Below are 21,819 nucleotides of genomic sequence, written 5' to 3'. Positions count from 1 at the left end.
TAAAAAATAGAATATAAGTTACCAGTATATAGAATGAGGCAAAAGAATGGGGAACAGTTGCTTAACATATGCAGACTGTTTAACTAGATTGAACTTAAATGTTTGGAAATGGACAGAGGTGATGGTAGCACATTATTGTGAGAATAATAGTGCTGAATGGTGTGGTGGAAAGGGGAAGTTTAAAGTCACATATGTTACCAGAAGGAAAGTTGGAGGTTAAAACATGGGAATGTATAACACAGTGAATCTTGAGGTAGACAATGCCTGTAATTAACTGCAAATGTAAAAATGTTTTCTCATAAACTAGAACAATTGTGCAACACTATTACAAGGAGTTAATAATAGAGGGGTATATGGGAAAAAATGTACCCAGCAAACTAAGGACTATAGTTAACAGTAATATTTAATATTCTTTCATCGACAGTAACAAATATACCACACCAATATTATGGGTCAATAATGGAGGGGGAGAGGATAAGGGGTATGGGAGGATATGGGTTTTCTTTTTAATTTTATTTCTTTTCTGGAGTAATGAAAATGTTCTAAAATTGATCATGGGGCTGTACACACAACTATGTGATAATACTGGGAGCCAGTGATTGTATACCTCAGATGGTTTGTATGGTGTGTGAATATAGCTCAATAAAATTGCATTAAAAAAAGTACAGTGCGCAAAAGACTACAAGACAAAGAAACAGAAACAGAAAATAATAGCCCACCCAAAGGAAAAGGGTAAAAATCTAGAAAATATCAATGAACAAGACCAGAATGTGGACATAACAAAACAAAGACTTGTAAAAAAAGGATCTTACAAATCCTCAAGGACATGAAGGAAAATATAGAGAAAGAACTACAGGATATCAGGAAAACAAAAATGACCTACATGAGAATCTTAGTAAAGAGATAGAAATTTTAAAAAGCAACCAAACAGAACTACTGAAGTTGAAGACTACAATAACTGAAAAGAAAAATTCTCAGGAGGATTTCAACAGCAGATTGAAGCTGGCAAAAGGAAGAATCAGTGAACTCAAAGACACAACAACTGAAATGCGTCACACTGACAAATGGAAAGAAAAAAGAAGTATAAAAAGTAAAAATAGCCTACGACACCTCTGGGACACCATTAGCGTATCAACATACACACTATGGGAATCCCAGAAAGAGAAGAAAGAAAGGGGCAGAAGGAATATTCAAATAAATAATAACAGAGAACTTTCTAAACTCAGCAAAAGGCATGAATACGTACATCTGAGAAGACCAGAGAACACCAAACGGGAGAAACACGAAGAAAAATACACCTGTCATATACTGGTCACATTATCGAATGCAAAGGACAAGGAGAGAGTTCTGAGAGTTGCAAGAGAAAAGCAATGTACAAGATACTCCCAATTAGGTTGAGTGCCAATTTCTCATCAGAAATCATGGAGGCAAAAAGACAATGGGTTGAAATACTTAGGGTTGAAATATTTAAAGTACTGAAAGAAAACAATTGCCAACCAAGAATTTTATATCTAGAGGCACTTTCTTTCAAAAATGAAGGCAAGACTAAAGCATTCCCAGATGAACAAAAGCTGAGGGAGTTCATCACCATTAAAACTGCCCTACAAGCAATGTTAAAGGGAGTTATTCAAACTGAAAGGAAAGGACACTACACAGTGGTTCAAAGCAGCATAAAGAAATAAAGAGATCTGGTAAAGGTAACCATTTTGGTAATATAAATGGCAGTATTATTGTATCATATTGTTTGGTATGTAACACAACTTCTTACTTCCTACAGGTGCTAAAATACAAATACACAAAAACTAATGATAAATCTACAGTGCTAGAGATACAATGTATAAAAATCTAAGTTGCAACAAGTACAAAAACATGATGGATAGAGGGCAATGGGATACGTATATGGTACCGAAGTCAAGTTGGTATCAAATCAAATATAATTGTTATATATTTAGGATGTTATATTTTAACCCCATGGTTAGCACAAGGAAAATATATGAAAAATGTATCAAGATAGAAAAGAGAAGGCACTGAATATGGTATCACACAAAAACTCAAATAAATATAAAAGTAGGCACTAGCAGAAGAACGGAGGGGAAAAAAGGAGACTCACAAAGGCTAAATAGCAAAAGGGCAGAAGAAAGTCCAGCATTATCAGCAGTGACTTTAACTGTAAATGGATTAAACTCTCCAGCCAAAAGGCAGAGATTGGTAGAACAGATAAAAAAGCATGACCCAACTACATGCCATCTGCAAGAGACTCACCTTAAGTTCAAACATAGAAGTAGACAGAAAGTGAAAGGATGGAAAAAAATATACCATGCAAATAGTAACCAAAGGAGAGCTGGGGTAGCTATACTAATATCAGATAACATAGACTTTAAGTAAAAAACAGTTACAGGGGACAAAGACGGTCATTACATATTGATAAAGAGGTCAACTCAACAAGAAGATGTAAATATTATAAATATATATGCACCTAACAGCACAGCCCCAAAATATATAAAGCAAATACTGACAGATTTGAAGGGAGAAATTGCACATGGCTCATTCTCCAGGATAAATCATATGTTACATCTCAAAACAAGTCTCAATAAATTAAAAAAATATTGAAATCACACAATGTACCTTTTCTCTGATCACAATGGAATGAAATTAGAAATCAATGAGAGGGAACAATGAAAAATTCACAAATGTGAAAATTAAACTACATACTCTTAAACAACAATGGGTTCAGAAGGGAAATTAGGAAAAGAGAGGAGAATGAAAATGAAAACACAACACACCGAAATTTATGAAATGTATCAAAGGCAGTACTGAGAGGCAAATTTATACCTCTAAATGCTTACATTAAAAAAGAAGAAAGACTTCAAATCAGAGACCTAACCTCAAAAATGAAAGAACTAGAAAAAGAAGAGTAAACTAAACCCAAAGTGAGCAGAAGGAAGGTAATAAAGATTAGAGCAGAGTTAAATGAAACAGAGAACAAAATCCAAAACAAAATTAACAAAACAAAAACTTGGTTCCTTGAAAAGAACAATAAAATCAACAAGCTTTTCGCTAGACTGACTAAGAAGACGAAGACAGAAGATACGAATATAACTATAACCAGAAATGAAAAAGAAGACATTACTTACTACCAGCCCCACTGAAATAAAAAGGACTAGAAAGAATACTATGAAAATCTGTACACAAATAAATTAGGCGAACCAGAAGAAATGAACAAATTCTTAGAAACACACAAACTACCTACACTGAATCAAGAAGAAATAGAAGATCTCAACAAAACAATTAGTAGTAAAGAGGTTGACTCAGTAATTAATCAAACAGAATCAGTAAAACTCCCAACTAAGAAAAGCACAGGACCAAACAGCTTCACAGGGGAATTTTACCAAATATTCCAAGACTTAACTCCAATTCTGCTCAAACACTTCTAAAAAACAGAAGAGCAGGAAACACTCCCTAACTCATTCTATAAGGCCAACATCATACCAAAGCCAGATAAAGATATCACAAGAAAAGAAAATTACAGACCAATACCTCTTATGAATATAAATGCAAAAATCCCCAGTAAAATACTACCAATCTGAATGCAACAGCATATTAATAGAATTATACATCATAATCAAGAAGGATTTATCCCTGGTATGCAAAAGTGGTTCAACATAAAAAAATCAATTAATGTGACACACCACATTAAACGAACAAAGGTAAAAAAAAAAAAAAAAAACACATGATTATTCAATTGAAGGAGAAAAGACATTGGATGAAATCTATTGCCTCTTCTTGATAAAAATACTTAGAACACTAAGATGAGAAATTTCCTCAACATGATCAAAAGCATATATCAAAAACCCACAGCTAATATCCTACTTAATGATAAAAGACTGAAAGCTTCCCTTCTATGATTAGGAACAAGTCAAGGATGCCTACTATCACCACTGTTATTTAACAATGTACTGAAAGTTCTAGCCACAGTAGTTAAGCAAGAAAGAAACAAAAAGCATCCAAATTGGAAAGGAAGAAGTAAAACTTTCCCTAGTTGCAGATGACATGATCCTACATACAGAGAATCCTGAAAAGTTCACAAAAAAGCTACTAGAGCTAATACATGAATTCAGCAAATTGGCAGGGTACAAGATCAACACCCCAAAATCAGAACTGTTTCTATACACAAGCAATGAGCAAACAGAAGAAGAAATCAAGAAAAAAATTCCACTTACAATAGCAACTAAAAAAAATCAAATATCTAGGAATAAATCTAACCCAGGATGTAAAGGACTTGTACACAGAAAACTACAAAACACTGCTAAAAGAAATCAAAGAAGAGCTAAATAAATGGAAGGACATTTCCATGTACATGGATTGGAATACTAAATATTGTTAAGATGTCAGTCCTACCCAAAACAATTTATAGATTCAACACAATCCCATTCAAAATTCCAACAACCTTCTTTGCAAAAATGGAAAAGACGATCATCAAATTTATATGGAAGGGTTAAGGCTGAATAGGATAAAAATTTAAGATGATCCAAGGATCATGGTTGTGGTCTTCTTCATAATATGTACAAACTGCCTACAAAAGATATAAAACTAACATATATCCCCAACAATAGCTACTTGAGTCAGGATCTAGCCTTCTATGCCTTCATTCTTTTTCTTTATTCTGCTTATTCCAATCATTTAATCTCGATTAAGATGAACAAAGTACGTGATTATCTTTTTAAAATTTAGTAAAAGTTATTATCCCTGGGAAAAGGAGTTTGAGGGTAGTGGAAACAATTCAACCACTTTCAAATGGAGCAGTAGGAATCACCATTTTTCTACTATACCACAGGATAGTCTCCCTGGCCCTTTACGCCACTTTGTTCCAGTCTCTACATCAGGCTGACTCCTCCCTACCTACACCAACTATCCCCTTGCTTCTTTTCCCTCAAATTTTTACTTTGAATAATTTTAAAACTACAGAAAAGTTCAACGAACAGTTCAATGAGAGCCAATATTCCCTTCAGCTAGATTCACCAATTGTTCATGTTTCACCACATTTGCTTTCTCTCTCCATTTATATTATGTATACACTTTTTATGTTGAACCATTTGAAGTAAGTTGCAAATATCATAATACTAAATACTTCAGATGTATACGACAAGGGCATATTTACAATCCTATGATTGAAGAAATTTAACTCTGATACTCTCGTAGAGAGTCCATATTCAAATTTTCCCAGTTGTCTCCAAATTGTTGGGTTTTGTTTTATTGTTTGTTTATAGCCAGGATCCAATCAAGAATCAGCATTACATTTGACAGTCATGTGTTTTCAGAATCTGCAATGGTCAATCTTATGTGTCAACTTGGACAGGTTTGATATCCAGTTGTTTCGTCAAACACTGGCCTGGTTGTCATGTGAAAGTATTTCATAGATGGGATTAGCAGCTACAATCAGTTGACTTTAAGTAAAGTTGACTTTAAATAATGTAAGTGGGCTTCATCCAATCAGTGGGAGGTCTCTAAGATTCTGCTCCAAGACCCTCAACTCCTTCCTAAAGATCCAGCCTAAGGAATTTGAACTAAAAAATTCAACACTACAATCACCATAATTTTCATCGTCTGGCCTGCCCTATGAATTTGTACTTGCCAACCCCCACAACTTAATGAGCTACTTCCTTACACACACACACACACTTAGCTGTTCACTCTGTTTCTCTGGAGAACCTAAACTGATACAGACTCATAATCTAGAATTACCCTCTGTTTTTTTTTTTGGTCTATTGTCTTCTGAAGAATCCAGATGAATTGTGTAGTAGAAGCTACTACAATTCTTATTTTGTTTTCTCATGGTTAAGACCAAGTTAAACATTTTACCATGAATTTTATATAAGTAACAGTATATACTTCCTCCTGCATCACATCAAGAGACATAAAATGTCCATTTGTCTTATAATAGGGGATTCCAAATTTGACCATTTTGTTAAGGTGGTGCCTGCCAAGTCTTTGTATCGCAAAACTATCTTCTTCTCTTTGTGATTTATGTGTACTCTGTGGGGTAACATTTGAGAAGTGAAATCCTGTTCCCCCAAAATCTTTTACCCAGAAGACTGAGTGTGCATTGATATTCCTTGCCAAAATCTAGTATTTCACTGAGGGTTGAAAAACAGTGTTTTCATCATTCCTTCTACATATGATTGCTGACATTTTTCTGGGAGGAACTTTTCCCTTCTCCTCTTTCCTTTTGTATTTTTATTTTTTTAGCACCACTATAGCCAGGGAATTCTTTTGCTTTTTAACTCAATGTTTTGTGATGCATTGTCCCCCCAAACACCAATATATTTACATATTTCTCTGTCCTATAATATGGTAGATTGAATTATGTACCCCAATAAAAGACATTCTTAATTTTAACCTGCATTCCTGTGGGTGTGAACCTATTTGTAAACAGGACTCTTTGAAGACTTATTATTAGGTAAGGTGAGACCCAACTGAATCAGGATGGGCCTTAATCCATATTAACAGAATTCTTTATAAGCAGAAGAAATTCAGATGCACTAAGTCAGAGAAGGCACAGAAAGAAGCCAGAAGTCAGTGGACACAAGGAGAGCAATTTCCATGTGACAGGAGGTAGAGACGTAAGCCAAGTAACCCCAAGGATTGTGGTAAGCCAGCACCAGAGCGCCACAGACTTCAAGGAAAAAGCATAGTATTGCTGAATTCCACAGCATAGAATTCCCTGACTATAGTGATGCTAAAAAAATAGAAGTGATTGATTTTGGACTTCTAACCTCTGAAACCATAAGCCAATACATTTCTGTTGCTTAAGCCAACCCATAGTCTGGTATTTGTCACAGCAGCTCTGGCAAGCTAAGACACAATATAAGCACAACAGTTTCAGAATTACTAAATCACTGTTGCTCTCCACAAAGAACTTGCCAAACAATGCAGTTCTTTTTGTCCTCAGAATATATCCTATGGGTATACAGTCAGAGAACTATTTTGAAAAGATTTATTCCTTTTTCTGTATGGTTACGTTTTCATTATGCTATACAGTTGGGTTCATTAATTTTAATTTTCATTCAAATTTAACATCTGTTTTAATTTTATTTTTTAAATATCTAAAAATCTACAGGCTTTAGAAGCTACAATTATAAAAAAATAAAAGTACTCACTCAAAGCAGTCTCACACCTACCCTTTACCCTTCCACCACTCATACAGTTTATAGTTTATCATCTGTATTTTTTTCACAAATTTGCAAATACGTACATATTCTTATACATGCAAAGACATCTTCCCTTTGCAATTAATATGTAATCTGTAACATATTTCTTTCACAAAATTAAGCAATGCTTTAGAGCCAATCTGAAAACCTTTTTCTTTAGTGGGTAAGTTAAACCCATTTATTCTTACTAATAGGAAGGATATACGTTTCATTAAATTTTTTTAACCGAATTTCTTACTGATACAAAGGATATATGTTTCATTAACTTTTTTTTTTTTTAACCAAATTTCTTGGTTTGTTTTCTATGTCCTACTGAAAAACTTTTTGGGTATTTAGGAAAGTTTGCATTTTGTTCAACTGCATTTTGTTTACTTGTATAGTAAAATCATGCCCTTTTTCAAAACTTAAGGCATTTATTATTTAGTTTGTTTTAAATTACTCTTTGATTTGCACCTATTACCTATAAAGCAATCAATGAGTTAATTCTATTTCCCCCTTTCTCCCTTCTCTCCCTGCTTTTTAATTTTTGTTATTTCTACCCTGTAAGAACATACAATATTTACATACTATTCTTCTACCCTTGTTCACACCTTTGTTTTAGTTTTAGAGCTAAAATTACTTAAATTCAAGCTCACTATCAATCATTTTCCTAAAGTCATCTCTTTGTTGCAACAAGCTTTTTCACTAGATTTTTTAGAAAGGGCTTATGAGTAGTGTTCCCTGAGTTCTTGCATGTTTCAAAATTTTTCTATAACCTTGATACTTGAATGACAGGATGGCTGGATATAAACTGCGTGGCAGACACTTCTTTTCTCCTTGAGTTTCCTGAAAATGTTGCTCTACTTGTTCTCTTGCTTCATTTATTACCGATGATCTTTCCTCTGTTAAGTGACTTTTTTTTTTTTTCCTGAAAGCTCAAAGATTTTTTAAACCCTTTTATCTTAAGTCTAAATGTTTAACAAGAAAGTCTCCGTGATAGGCTGAATGATGGTTCCCCCCAAAATGTCGATGTGTGAATCCCTGGAATCTATGAATGTTACTTTACATGGTAAAAGGAACTATGCAAATGTGACTGAGTTAAGGATCTTGAGATGAGATTATACTGGATTATCCCAGTGGACCTGATGTAATCACAAGGGTCCCTCTACGAGGGAGGCAGAGGTCAGAGAGGGGAGAAGATGCCATGCTACTGGCTTTGAAGACAGAGAAAGGGGTGATGTATCAGAGAATGCAGGCAGATGCCAGAAGCTGGAAAAGGCCAGGAAAGAGATTCTCCCCAAAAGCTTCCAGCCTGTGAATTCAGCCCTGTGAATCCCCCTTAGACTTGTGAACCTCTAAAACTGTAAGACAATAAATTTGCACTGCTTTAAGCCACTAACTTTGTGGAAATTTGTTACAGCAGCAATAGGAGACTAATATGGTCCCAGGATTGATCATTCTGGATAAATTGGAAAGATGAATTCTTGATATGTAGATTCAAGTCTTCTTTTATTTCTGGAAAGTTTCCTTGGATTATAGTTTTACATATTAATTCTCATCCATTGTTTTGGGTTGTTTATTGTCTTCGGGGACTCTATACATACATTGAGTTTTCTTCATCTGTCTTCTACACAATTATCACATTCTACCTGATTGTTTTTACCTCTTTATTTAATTTTGTTCTCTTGGTTACTTTTATTCCTCTCCTCAATGTCATTATTATATATTTTCAGTTGAATCTGCTCTTCTTGGGTAATTATAATTACATTTTCATTTCTGAGATGATTACATTTGCCTGAATTTCTTTTCTGAGTTCTTTTGTTTTACATCCTTCTGTTCTTTGTCCACTTTTTTTGAGCTTCTCAATTTCTAATTTAAAGTATTTTTTCATATCTGAAAATGCTTTCAAAATTTTAAATCAGGTTAGGGTACTATGTTGCAGTTTTCCTCCTCTTTACCTGTCTTTTAGGTGGGAAGGGGACTTTTCAATAGCTAACATATGTTTATTCATATTTTCTGTTTCTTCTCATAATATCACTGTTTGGTATTATAAGCATCAGATAAGGCACTTCATAATTCACGTTATCAATACACTGAAAGTACAATAACTGAGCAGTTTCATTACTATGAAATTCTGATAATAGACAAATTAGATTTATGACTTGATTTACACAGTTTAGTTCTTTAATAAGAAAATAAATTTTCATTATATAATTCAAATATCTAGCAAAAATATGAAAAATAAAATTAATACTGACTTTCCTTAGCTTTCCATGTTAAAAAAGAAAAGCAATTGTTAGATTCAAAATTGTGAAGCATATTGTTTAAAAATTGTTTGTCCCCCTCAAAATAATAAAAAATTCAAACCTGAAAGGGTTCCATAACTTTTTTCCCCAATGAAAAGAAGAAAAACAAAACATGGACACTTTAGAAGAAAAATATCCCAATGGAGACAAGAAATAATACACATAATAAATAGAGAGAAAATTACCTTGATATTTCCCTCAGATAAACAGTCTGCATGGCTTTCTTCAAATGAGGTTCTATATTTCTCCACAGTTTGCGAGTATCACGTTCACTTGCTACTCCAAATGGGATAAAAATTTAATAATTTAGATATTATAAAGTTTTAAAAATAAATATTAATAAGTAAAATTACATAGTTACCTTCTCCTTTAACCACAGGTTCACAATATTTAGGAAAATTAAGTACTGCCTGTAAATTTTAAAAAAAGGATAAAGTAAAAACACTGATCTATCACAGACATTCATTTTTCAAGTAAAAGTTTTATCATGATTCAATTTTATTTTAATACAATTTTTATGTAAAATTTTGTTACAACTTATTAAAATAAAACAAATATATAATAATGATAATGATAATTAAACAAATAAATTTTAAAAAATGATAGTAAAACATGTAAACTATTCCTAAATTGGCTAAATCCTGCCTAACGTATTAGCCTCTGGATATAAAGTAATGTAATAAAGAATAATTTGTACATTTGGTCATACATATGTCCTACAGGATCATAAAACATTCAATAAAAGGTGTTCTAGTGCAAAAAATTAACCCATTATTTTCCAAGGTCTGAACATTCTCCGAAATTAATCATGTAATTCTGGTACAACTCAAAGTATTTGGATTGGAAGCACTGAGACTGTATAAATGCAAGTTCTCAGCACCAACCCAGACATAATGAATCAAAATCTCTGCAATGAGACCCAGTAATTTTATCAAACTTTCTAAAATCCTATGCATTCTAAACTTTGAGAGGCACTAACTGACTAATCATAACTGCTTATTAGTTTTCCATGAATGAACACTGGAGTTCTACTGAAATGTAATTTAAACAAATTGGTAAATTGGTCCTAAGCATTTCATATTGAAATGTGAATTCAATAATGAGGCCTAAATGAAAGAAGTACATAAATGTGTAGATTTACAATCTCAAATTAAAAGGTTAACAGAGAATTATATACCAAATCCTTGAAACAGTTTTTCCTACTACTTCATAACATAAGTGTAGTGAGAGAGCAGTGAGAAGAAGAAATTTCTACTTCAGCCATCTTTCTTACTTTAGTTTCAGATTTTCAAATCTAAGCAATGGCTAATGACATCAAAATATAATGTTAGTAGTAAGTGGTGAATAACTTGGCTATATAAAAACGTAACACTATTATTCTTGGTAAAAACAAGTATGTTTAAAAATTTACAAACAGCAGTAAAAAGACAATAAATATAATTTTAGAAGACTATCTTCCGATCTTACTCTAATAAACTGTAGTAAGAGGAAAGTCAGTATTTTCCCCATATGATTCCATAAGAACTTACTGAATGTATAATACTATTTGATTACAGTAAGTCTATGTAATTGTCTAAGCATGATCTCCATTCTAGGTAAACCTATGAGTCTAGCCCTTACTAACAAGTGAAATTTTACCCAAACCAAACAAAAAAATACCCAGCCCAAATTAAAAATATATTTTATAACTCTGGCTATTAAAATTCAAATGTCCTCTCCAATATTACATCCATTTCTCCTACATTAATTCTCAAATATAAACAAATTCTCATTCTCTGTTTAGGGAATATCCACAGCAAAACATAAATTCAAGTCTACTAGTATTTTAAACTGTCTTCCCAATTACCTACAGAATGAAAATTACAAGGCAGCTAAAAAAAATTCACAAAAATAATTCCAAAACCCAAGCAGAAATGATGTTTAAATGATCTTTTGATATTATGAATCTTCACTACCACTGTGAATCTCCCCATTATTCCTTAACTTTTAAGTACATAGCTCACTCTTAACTAGTCACATTAGTGAAGGCAGGAACGGGGAACAAAAGCAAAACTTTATTAAGTGACTATGTGCTCAGTGAATACTTGTGCCATAAAAAGTAGAGGCAGAAGAAGCATAATTATTAAGAGCTAATTATGAGGCCACAAATTATTTCATTTATTCCTGACAACCACACTTTTATTATTACCATTTGACAGCTGGGGAAACAGAAGCAAAGCATAATCCACCTTTGGGCACACAGAGAGTCCAATGCTTGAATTTATGAATGTAGATCTGTGAGATGTTCTGGGAATTTACTTCTAAACCAATAAAGATAGCACTCTTTCTGATTCTGGTGAAACAGAGAAAATATTTCCCTTATGCTGCAAAGAACAACTTGTATTACTCTTAAGAGGCAAAAAAAAAAAAATCTATTATGAACTCTGAGTAGGTTGCCCAAAGGTAGGACAGGGAATTTAGAAAGTTTTTTCAACTCTTCCTCTGCTAGATTTTCAGTGAGGCTTCGTTATACTATTGGAAATTATTTCTTAGCCTATAAGCCCCATACATGTATACTGTGGTAAGCAGAATCCTAAGACAGTCCCCCAAGACTCCTGGCCCCTGGTGTACACACACCTTCTCTCAGTTATTCAAACACTAAGCCCAGGTACAGCTGTGAAGGGATTTTGCAGATGTAATTAAGGTCCTAAATCAACTGACTTTAAGACAGGGAGATCATCCAAGTTGGTCTGAGCTCATCACAGGAGATCTTTAAAAGCAGCAAGAGTTTTCTCTGGCAGGTCACAGAAGGGGAAGTCAGAGACTTGAAGCTTGAGAAGAATTCTATATGCCATTCTGGCTTGAAGATGGAGAGGGCCACGTGGCAAAAAATGGGCAGCCTGAGACTGGCTCCTGGCTGACAGCCTGCTAGACAAGGATGTCATTCCTACCATCACAAGGAACTGAATTTTGTCAACAATCTAAATGAGTTTGGAAGCAAAGCCTCCAGACATGAATTCAGTCTGGTCAAGCCCTTGATTAGCCTTGTGTTACCCCTGAACAGAGAACTCAGAAACACAGTGCCTGGATTTCTGGCCTGCAGAACTGTGAGCTAATAAGTGGGTTTTTGTTTTAAGCTGCTAAGTTTGTAGTAATTTGTTACCACAGCAATAGTAAACTAATATACATATTGAAGTATAAATATAAAAACATATTCTAAAACCAAGTAGAAATAATTTCTGAATCATTTTCCCTTTTTAGTATACCTACATTTCCTAAAATTGGAGAAACAAAAATCAGAACTGAGAACTGTATGCATTAACGTTAATTTACAGGAATTTTCATCAAGCAATGAGACTTTACTATGTGAAAGGTCTTACTATTCCAAGCTTTCTAATGTATTAACTTATTTAATCCTCCAAATGAGCCTATGAAATAGGCATTATTTTTATCCTCATTTGACAGATGAGTTAAATAAATGGTGGAGCCTGGATTCAAACCAAGCCAATCTACTCCATTACTTGTGTTCTTAATCATAATACTAATTCAGAAGCTAATGAAATCACTAGACTCTCACATAACCGAGAAAACTGTCACCTCCTTGTATAAACCCAACCTAAAATCTTTTCTCAATGACATTAATGAAATATAGAGATGCAGTAAAAGCTTTACAATTAAAACATTCAGCCCCTCCTCTTCACAAACAATTCAGTGCTTAAGCCATTAGGTGAGGCAGAGCAAGAAAGGCAAATACATGAAAGAGGGACTTGTCATAGAGCACTGGGATCTAGACAGGTTGAGGAGGACATCTACATAGGAGGTAAAGGGCCATAAAATATATTAACATTGGGAATCAGTTTTTCTCACAGTCAGAGAAAGAGAGAAACCAAGTGAACCATAGTCATGATGAACTGAAACAGGAGGTATCAGAGTGAACTCATGAATTTCATTATATATAAACATAAAAATAAATAAAGGCATATATACCTATACACATACAAATATTCCCTAACTCTGTCCTCTGAGACGATCTAGAAGCAACACCACCCCAACAGCAATGAGCAGTTCTAGCAACCAACTCTTGGTTTCTAAATACCATTCTCCTCTAAAAGGTAGAATGGAAAATATAAGATAAGTCTGGAGCAACTTTTTGCACCAGAAAGCAAAGGAGGGCTGAAAGAATGATGAGGACACATTTAAATGACACAGGGGTCAACCTGAAGGTACTCCCAGTGGCTACAGTGGGAACTACCTGAAAATAATGATAGTAACAGATTATAACCCCCTGAATAAAATAGGATATCCTGAATCCATACTGATACAAATAAATAGGTTGAAATTCTGATGAGGAACAAGATATTTACAAAGCTCCAAAGTACTCCCCACAAAATACATATTAATTCAATGGGAAAAAGACATTATCTTAATCAATGATCAAAGTGAACACTGTCAGTAATGGGATAAATTGCATCCTCTACCCACCTGACAGGATGAAATAAGAACACCACAGCATCATTTCTGTGATATTTCTGTCAGACTCATAACCTGAATCTAATCATAAGGAAACATCAGACAAATCCAAATTGAAGGAAATTCTACAAAATAACTGGCCTGTAATCTTCAAAGGTCTCAAGGTCCTGAAGATCAAAAACTGAGGAACTGTTCCAGATGGAAGAAAGTTTGAGAGACAAGACAACTGAATGCAATATGTGATTCTGAACTGGATCCTTTTGCTCTGAAGGACATTATTGAAACAATGGAATAGGGTCTGAGGACCAGATTGTAGTAATCAATTTTCTTATTTTAATGATTATACTGTGATTACGTAGGAGAATGTCTTTGTAGGAAATATAAATTAAAGCATTCAGGGGTGATGGAGCATGAGGTTAGAAACTTAACTCTCAAATGGTTTAGGAAAAAAGGGGGGAAATTCTTTTTACTGTATTTGTAAATTTTTCTATAAATTTTTAACTGCTTTTAAAATTTTAAAAGAGATTCTACAAACATTCAACAGATTTATTTTTTAAATTCTATATCTAAAAAAATAATTACAGCCAACTCTTAACATGTTAGAACAACTGAACATAGTGGTAGTACAAAAAAGAATTATTAACTATTCAAAGCAATTAATAAAGGTACCTTGTAAAAGCCTAAGTGGGAAAGCTGGTTCAAGTGCTCCTTTCTGCTTACTCTACCTCTAAAGAAATCTATATGACTTCTCAGAATATGTCCCAGGTATGTTCATCATGGAGGAATCTATCACATATAATGTTGAACAAAAGTATATAGATAAAAAGAATATACAGTGTATGTTTCCATGTTCAAAACAAGCAAAATTAGTCTTTGATGTCAGAAGTGATGTCAGAAGTCAAGATAGTGATTACTCTTGGGAAAGAAAGAAGAGGTAGGACTGCCAGAGAACACAAACCTAAATGAATATTCAAAGTACTTTACTTTCGTTTGCTTTGTGCTGCCTACAAAAAAGACCTATAAATGTCAATTCCTAAAGCAAATTTAAAAATACACACACACAGAAAAGATGCTTGAAAAGAATCTTTTGCAAGCGTTTCATTAAACTTTCAAGAAATATGCCACTTGCAAACACTGAAACAAATCAACAGGATCCATGTGAAGGAAAAAAGGATTATAAATATCTTTATTCTCCAATGTTCCACATATGGATAAAATTATGACCATTAGGCTATTTTCACCCCAATGGTTAAAGATCATTTTTATGTTTATTAGCATTACTAGTACAGAGGCTTAAACTATACTTCAAGTTTATGAATATGATGTTAGAAAAAAATGTTGTAAACACATCTCTATACCTAAATAAAATCATTCCTAGGTGAAACAAAGAACTTTATAAGATACCTATTTAAATTTTCTCCCTTTACATTGTGTTTTCCAGAAATATTTTCCCTAAATAATTCTACCTTCTTGTACTTTATAATTTACTCTGAAATGACTGCCAGCACAGATTCCCATAGGATTCAAGGATACTAGGTAACAAGCTATTGATCCCAAGATAGTCAGTGTCTGGAGAGAGATGGTGGTGGTGAGCTAGAACTAAAACAGTTTGTCTTTTGTTTCTTCCCTATTCAGAAGATGCTTGAAATTTATATCTCAATTAGAAGAGGCCAGAAATTTAAAACTTTCAAAAATGTATTAAATGTGAACACAGTATTAATGATCTTCTCCTAAGTCATCCATTGCAAAACATGTCTAAACACACAATGAATCCCTCCAAATAATACTTTCCAGAGCAAAGAGAAAACAAAACAAAACAATAACAACAAAAAAATGTGCTAAATGGAATCTGTTTAACTTTGGAAGTAACTGTTTTCCAGTCTTAGACATACTACTATTTTCTGTTACATGGGAGATAACTTAATTGAAGGTCTCTAAAAGGGAAACCAGACATCCTTGTCACCTACCTTTCCACATTCCCACAATTAAAGTAGAAAGGTCAAAGAAAAATAAAAGTTTAAGTATGAACATTTTCCAAACTACCTGGAATATGAATAGCCTGATTTTTTTTTTTTAAAAGAACCTTTCATTAAAAGTTACTATCACAAGGTCAGTGGCTAATGAAAGACCTATAATTAAAGTTTCAGACCATCCTCAAGTCCATCTAGATTCTAGACTACAATTACTACATACATAAACTGACAGAAATCTGCTATAACAATATCTTCAAAGCGATGTAAAATTGCTTAAGTTTTTACATCTCCTTTCTGTTATACTTCATTTTGACTTTAAATGAAGTTCTGCACTTTCTGCAATTAGAAAAAAGAGAGAAAAGGCAAACAAACAAACAAACAAATAAGGAAGAGTGAAAAGACATAACCAAAGAAGAATGGAATTTTTCTTATCAGGTAAAAATCTGTACAAGCCACAGTACTACTATCTTCTTATAGTATATTAGCCTCAAAAAGTCATAAGCAAATTTCCAAAATAAATTTTCAGCTTCCAGCCTATCTCACATTTCTACATGAAAAAGTATTTTAACATTTATATTATACATATTATATCATATATTATATATTTTTATATATTACATTAAAAATACACATACAGTTTAAAGCAAGATGCTTACTCACCAGATGTCTCAGCTCTTTCAAATCCCGACAGACAGTGTAGAAAACTCCAAGAAGAATATTAATGTAGGCAGCATAGAAATCAGCAGAATACTCTGGAGGATGATCATGGGACAGGATCTTTTGAAGGTTCCCTATTCACAGGACACAAATTAAATTATAGTGATTTACTCAGCACCCAAGTCATGTTTTTTAGCATTTTGTACCAAAGATTTAAAGCAGTATGCCATGGACCAGCAATAACTAAGGAATAGCAAAACTGTTACAGAGTAGCAAAGAAAAAGTAAGACAAATTTTGAAACTGAGGTATAAAGAAAACAATCACGAATCTAATCTAATGTTCTAAAAGAATCACCAAATGTTGGTCAACTCAAATATAAACAGCATCATTTAAAAAAAAAAAACCTCAAGAACCTTATTACTAGAAAAATCAATGTCAATGAGGAAAAATAATATAGATTCCAGGTTTTGTTTGTTTGTTTGTTTTGCCTTATTAAGTAAATCACTTAGGAAAAAAAGAAGAAGGGTAGCATAAGAACTACTTACAAAATGGCAAATGTTCCTTATTTTTTGTAAAGTAAAAAGAATTCATTAATTTTTTTAACAAAGTTAAACATTTCTTTATTGCAGGACTTTTCACTCTTGAATATAGAATGTGCATCATCAGCTTCTGCAAGTGAGACATAACTGGCAGAATTTTCCAAATGTACTGGGCCACAGACATCACTTTCAGAACACATCTATAAAACTAAGTTCATATATGAGCTGTGGTTTACTCTATTTCTTTTGTCTATCTCAAACTATATATTATTACACATTTAGAATTAGAAACTTGTATTTTTATCCTGCTGGAAATACACAATTATGGAAGCACAGTTAAAAATAAAGAGAAACAAAGCACCTATTATTCAAAATTTCCCATAGTACATAAATCAATTAGTCACCATTCATTATTGCAATTCCATCTGACTTCTTGGTATAATCATCTCATTAGACTTCTTAGTTAAGAACTTTTTAAATATGACTAGTACTTTAAGCCCAGTTCCACAGGATTCAAGTCTTTTGCAATACTTACAAGTAAAAACTCTCTAGGATATTCTGATCATGTCTATTTCCATTGGTTTAATATTTTCACTAAGTGAACATTTTTAACCATGGTTACTATAGACATTTACCATAAGCTCTTGATTTTAAATATTATTTCCCTGACAATCAATTGGGTACAGGTTCAAGATCAACCAATATATGTGTCACCAAATAACTGGAGGGATGGACTGAAGGAAGGAAGAAAAGAGTGAAGGAGGGGAAGAAAAGAGGGAGGGAGTGATGGACAGACTAACAGATAAGATATACAGGCAAAATACATGTTCTATAAATGCATAGATGAGGAAAATTGTCAAACAGTTAAGTCTCCAGCTCACACTGCACTCCTGAGTACCAACTAAACTTCTCTACCTAGATATCCCCTACAGGGATATCACTTAGTGTCTCATATGAGAGTTGATTAGATGTTACCACTGGTCCATTTCAGCTCTGATAAAAGCCTTACAAAAAATCAGACCTGTCACTGCCTTTGCTGGGAAAGTAGCCCAGCTGCTTGGTTACAGACCAGAGACAAAACCTCAGAACCCAGCTCTACATTAAGCAAGCCATGCCAGCTGAATTGTCTAGGACTATTCAGACTTATAAAAATCTCATCTCTTAGCAGAAAGATGAAAACAATGCACCAGATATTAAAGGAGAAGAGAAACTCTGTGATGGCTCTCCTGATATCTTTAAATGTCTCTACTGAGGTATAATCTAACTCACAGAAAATAACCATTCCTAACTTGGAGAGAAACTTCTGCTTCCAATCATGAGGGATTAAGAGGGTCCAGAAATACCTTCCTGTCATAAACAGTTAAAAACTGAACAAAATACAGAAAACAACTATTTTCAGACATCAGACAACAGGCAGTACAGGACTGTGATACCTGAGAAAAGGAAAACAAACGAGGTGAGCCCTTAAATCACCAAGGCTTTTTAACTAAGGTAATTTTAGTACTGTGGTACAGGGAGAGTTCCAAAAGGACCCCAGGAGTCTCACTGAGTTGAGGAGACAGAGACTATAATTTGGCTTATCAAGTAATGCTTCCTTTTTTGAATGCCTTTTTCCTTTTTGTCTGGACATGTGTTTTTGTTTGTTAGTTTTTTAAAAAAACTTGATATGTAAAAGGCTCCTGATATTTAATTACATACGATTAAACTTGAATCCATTATTATATACTTTTCAAAAATCTAATAGTCACCTTTTCTAAAATTTGTAAGATTGCTTTAATTATTTAATTATGTCTTCAAACTCTCTTTAACTATAGTGCTTTGTATCTATACTTTTCAAAATTTTTAATCAAAAGCTACAATTAATTATACCATACTTCAATTCAATACTAAGATATAGAAAACCAACATATTAAAACTAATTTTCTTGAATTCTAAATAGTTTTTCAGTACTTAAGCCTAAAATGGGTCATGAAAAGTTTAACTTCAAGCAAGGATGACACTGGTACAAATAAATGTGTTTTACAAAATCTTGATTTATCCCTTTTCTTTTTGGCTGCCCTTTTCTCTTTACCTTATTTTGTAATTTTCATGGAAAAGAAGCTATTGAAAATGAGGGCTTCCTTCCTCTATTTTGAATTACTTTTATCTACCTCAGTTCGTTAGCTAAGGCAGGAGGTGTTATCTGACTGCTGTTCTTGTCAAAACAGGCAAAAACATGTTGTTCTTAACAATGAATGTTTATGGCTGATTAGTTCAGAGGGATAGTGTTAATGAAGCTAAGGTCATGGAATGCTATCTTTTTTACAACCTGCTAACCAACTTAGGCTTCATGGTTACCATCTTTTGAATCAGCTGACAGCCTCATTACTAACCTACAAAGCTATTCAGCAACGCCAAAAGCTACTGTGTCCTTCCAAAGACAAATAATCAGGATCTTTGAAACTTAAGATTAAATACAAACCAAGAGAAATAAAAAACACAAGGGTTAGAAGTTAGTACTATAAGAGTTAAAGTAATAAAAAATAAGATTTACAAAATCAAAATATTCATTCCACATAATTACATTCCACATGATAAAGCTTATAATACAACTTTAATTTGCTTTGCCCTCATGGCCTGATTATTCTTTGTATGGAGGTTCTAACCATAATATACAGATCTTCCTGTACTGAATGAAAACTGTGAAAATGCAACATTAGCACAAATATGTAAAACTGCTCATTCAAAAGATGTCAGTAATTATACACAGAAAATAACTCCTCACACTTCCAAAATAAAACCTCTACAAGTACAGAAGCATAACCAACATTTTGATATTTGCAGCAAACTTTAACAGATTGACACATCAAAGTATTCCAATTTGAACATGCTAACTTAATCTCTCAAAATCTATTTCAGTGAATATCATTTGCCAAAACAATGCTTTAAAATTTACCTATGCTATAATCAGGGAAATACAAGACGAACGGCTCAAAGCATCCAGTATTTGGACGAAACTTTTCCCAAACAATTTCACTGAGAAAGATAACAGTGACATTTCTGTCAGTCTGAAAAGGAAAGAGAAATAAAAGTAACTTTGCAAGTAAAATATTAATGAGAACAGTAAAGACTTCCAAAGCTATCCAGCAAACTTCCAACAAATATAAAAAATTATTTGTACATTAATAAGCCATATTTAGAAAACCTAATCAATGACTGATCCATTTGCAAATTTTCATACTGAATTACTTGGAATTTCCATAAAACTTCTGGGTTAATTGTCATTTCAGCTATTCATGACTGCTAGGACAGTCACACAAGGACTTATTTTATACAAATTAAGAAACACTTATGCTTGAATAATTAAGAGATGACATTTTATGGGTATTTTCAAAGAAAGCATAAGCTTTCAATCAAATAACAAAAAAAAAGCAAAACAAAGCATCTCTCATCATTAGAATGGCTATAGTGACTCAGAGAACAAGAAATCCAGGTTGAAGAAAAAGAGACATGTCATACTATATAACCACACACTAGGAAAATTTAAGGGTTTTAAAAAATGTTATTTCTACAGATATTACTGAGCAAAACTGATGCTGAATATACATTAAAAACACAAACAACCATGATTACTAGTATATAAAATGCCAATATTAAGTAAAACAAGCATCCCAGAAAGAATATTATATAATCTTTTGAAGTAATTTAGAAATTACAATTAACATATCAAAAAGAACATTAAGAATGCAAGCTCAATATGCATATTACCCTTCTACAGAGTGGACACAAATGTCCTGTTTAAGTTGGTTAGAATTTATATGTAGACACCTTTGCATTCTCCACACAAATTTTAATTTTTCCCATATTTTTTTTGACATCACCCAAGCTGACAATGCAGATGTGATAGTGTTTTGGTCTACAACTATTCTTAGGACATACAAAAATTACTCTATACCTCTATGGCAATTTACTATTTATTGATTCCTAACTGCAAGTGGTACACCTATATAAAAATTTTCATTATTTAGAAAAACATTTTTTTGGCTTACAAAGACAGCTGAGATCAATAAATTAATAATTCCCCTGAAAACCTAGCATCTGTATGAATGGAAACAAAAAGATTTTTACCTTTAAATACTTTTTTCTATTTGTGTTATAAATGCACTGATCTTTAAAGAATCCTTGTATCACTATAGCAGTAAAAATTTAAGTTCTAACCACAAACCTTATTACAAAGCATTGATTTGTTTTTGCTTTAATACATGACTATCAAAAAGCACTTTGTAAAATCAGTTTAAAGTATTGAGAGGTTAAAAAAATAAAGGCTATTTATCAGTGTGAAAAGATTTTAAATGGATAATATTCTCTCATCTGTTCATCTGAAAGTACTTTCAATACATGATATGTATCATAATTTAAATTTCCTTTTACTCAGATAAATAGTTAAGGTAAAAAATGGGAAAATGCTTTTTCTAGATTTCTCTTAAATGAAATACATTTTTGAAAATCAAGCATATTTTTAAAAATATCAAAACAATAATTCTCTTTTCTGGCAGATCAAGACTATCGTGAATCTTTTACTTTTCTTGAGTTTCCATAAAAAAAACTAAAATACTGAAAGGCCTAACTATAGCAAAAGGACACATGACGACCATTATTGAGTCTGCGGCAATAAAAAACATGAGACAACCTGTACTGGGAGGGCAAGAGAACACGAAGACACTCTGG

General features: G+C 33.0%; 1 protein-coding gene across 1 annotated transcript in view; it reads right to left on the bottom strand.

Annotated features, from left to right (window-relative positions):
• The window catches only part of ORC5 (origin recognition complex subunit 5), a 92,339-nt gene that overhangs the window by 50,628 nt on the left and 19,892 nt on the right, over window positions 1-21,819 (bottom strand). The window contains exons 5-8 of the mRNA XM_037836465.1: window positions 20,048-20,159; window positions 16,576-16,706; window positions 9,855-9,903; window positions 9,679-9,769 (exon numbers count right to left, since the gene is read on the bottom strand). Coding sequence (XP_037692393.1) covers window positions 9,679-9,769; window positions 9,855-9,903; window positions 16,576-16,706; window positions 20,048-20,159 — 383 coding nt within the window. The remainder of the gene's footprint in view (window positions 1-9,678; window positions 9,770-9,854; window positions 9,904-16,575; window positions 16,707-20,047; window positions 20,160-21,819) is intronic.

Source organism: Choloepus didactylus, chromosome 5 (assembly GCF_015220235.1).
Source record: "Choloepus didactylus isolate mChoDid1 chromosome 5, mChoDid1.pri, whole genome shotgun sequence".
NCBI classification, from domain to species: Eukaryota; Metazoa; Chordata; class Mammalia; order Pilosa; family Megalonychidae; genus Choloepus; species Choloepus didactylus.
Note: the sequence above shows the minus strand (reverse complement) of the source record. Positions and strands in the feature narration are given on the sequence as shown.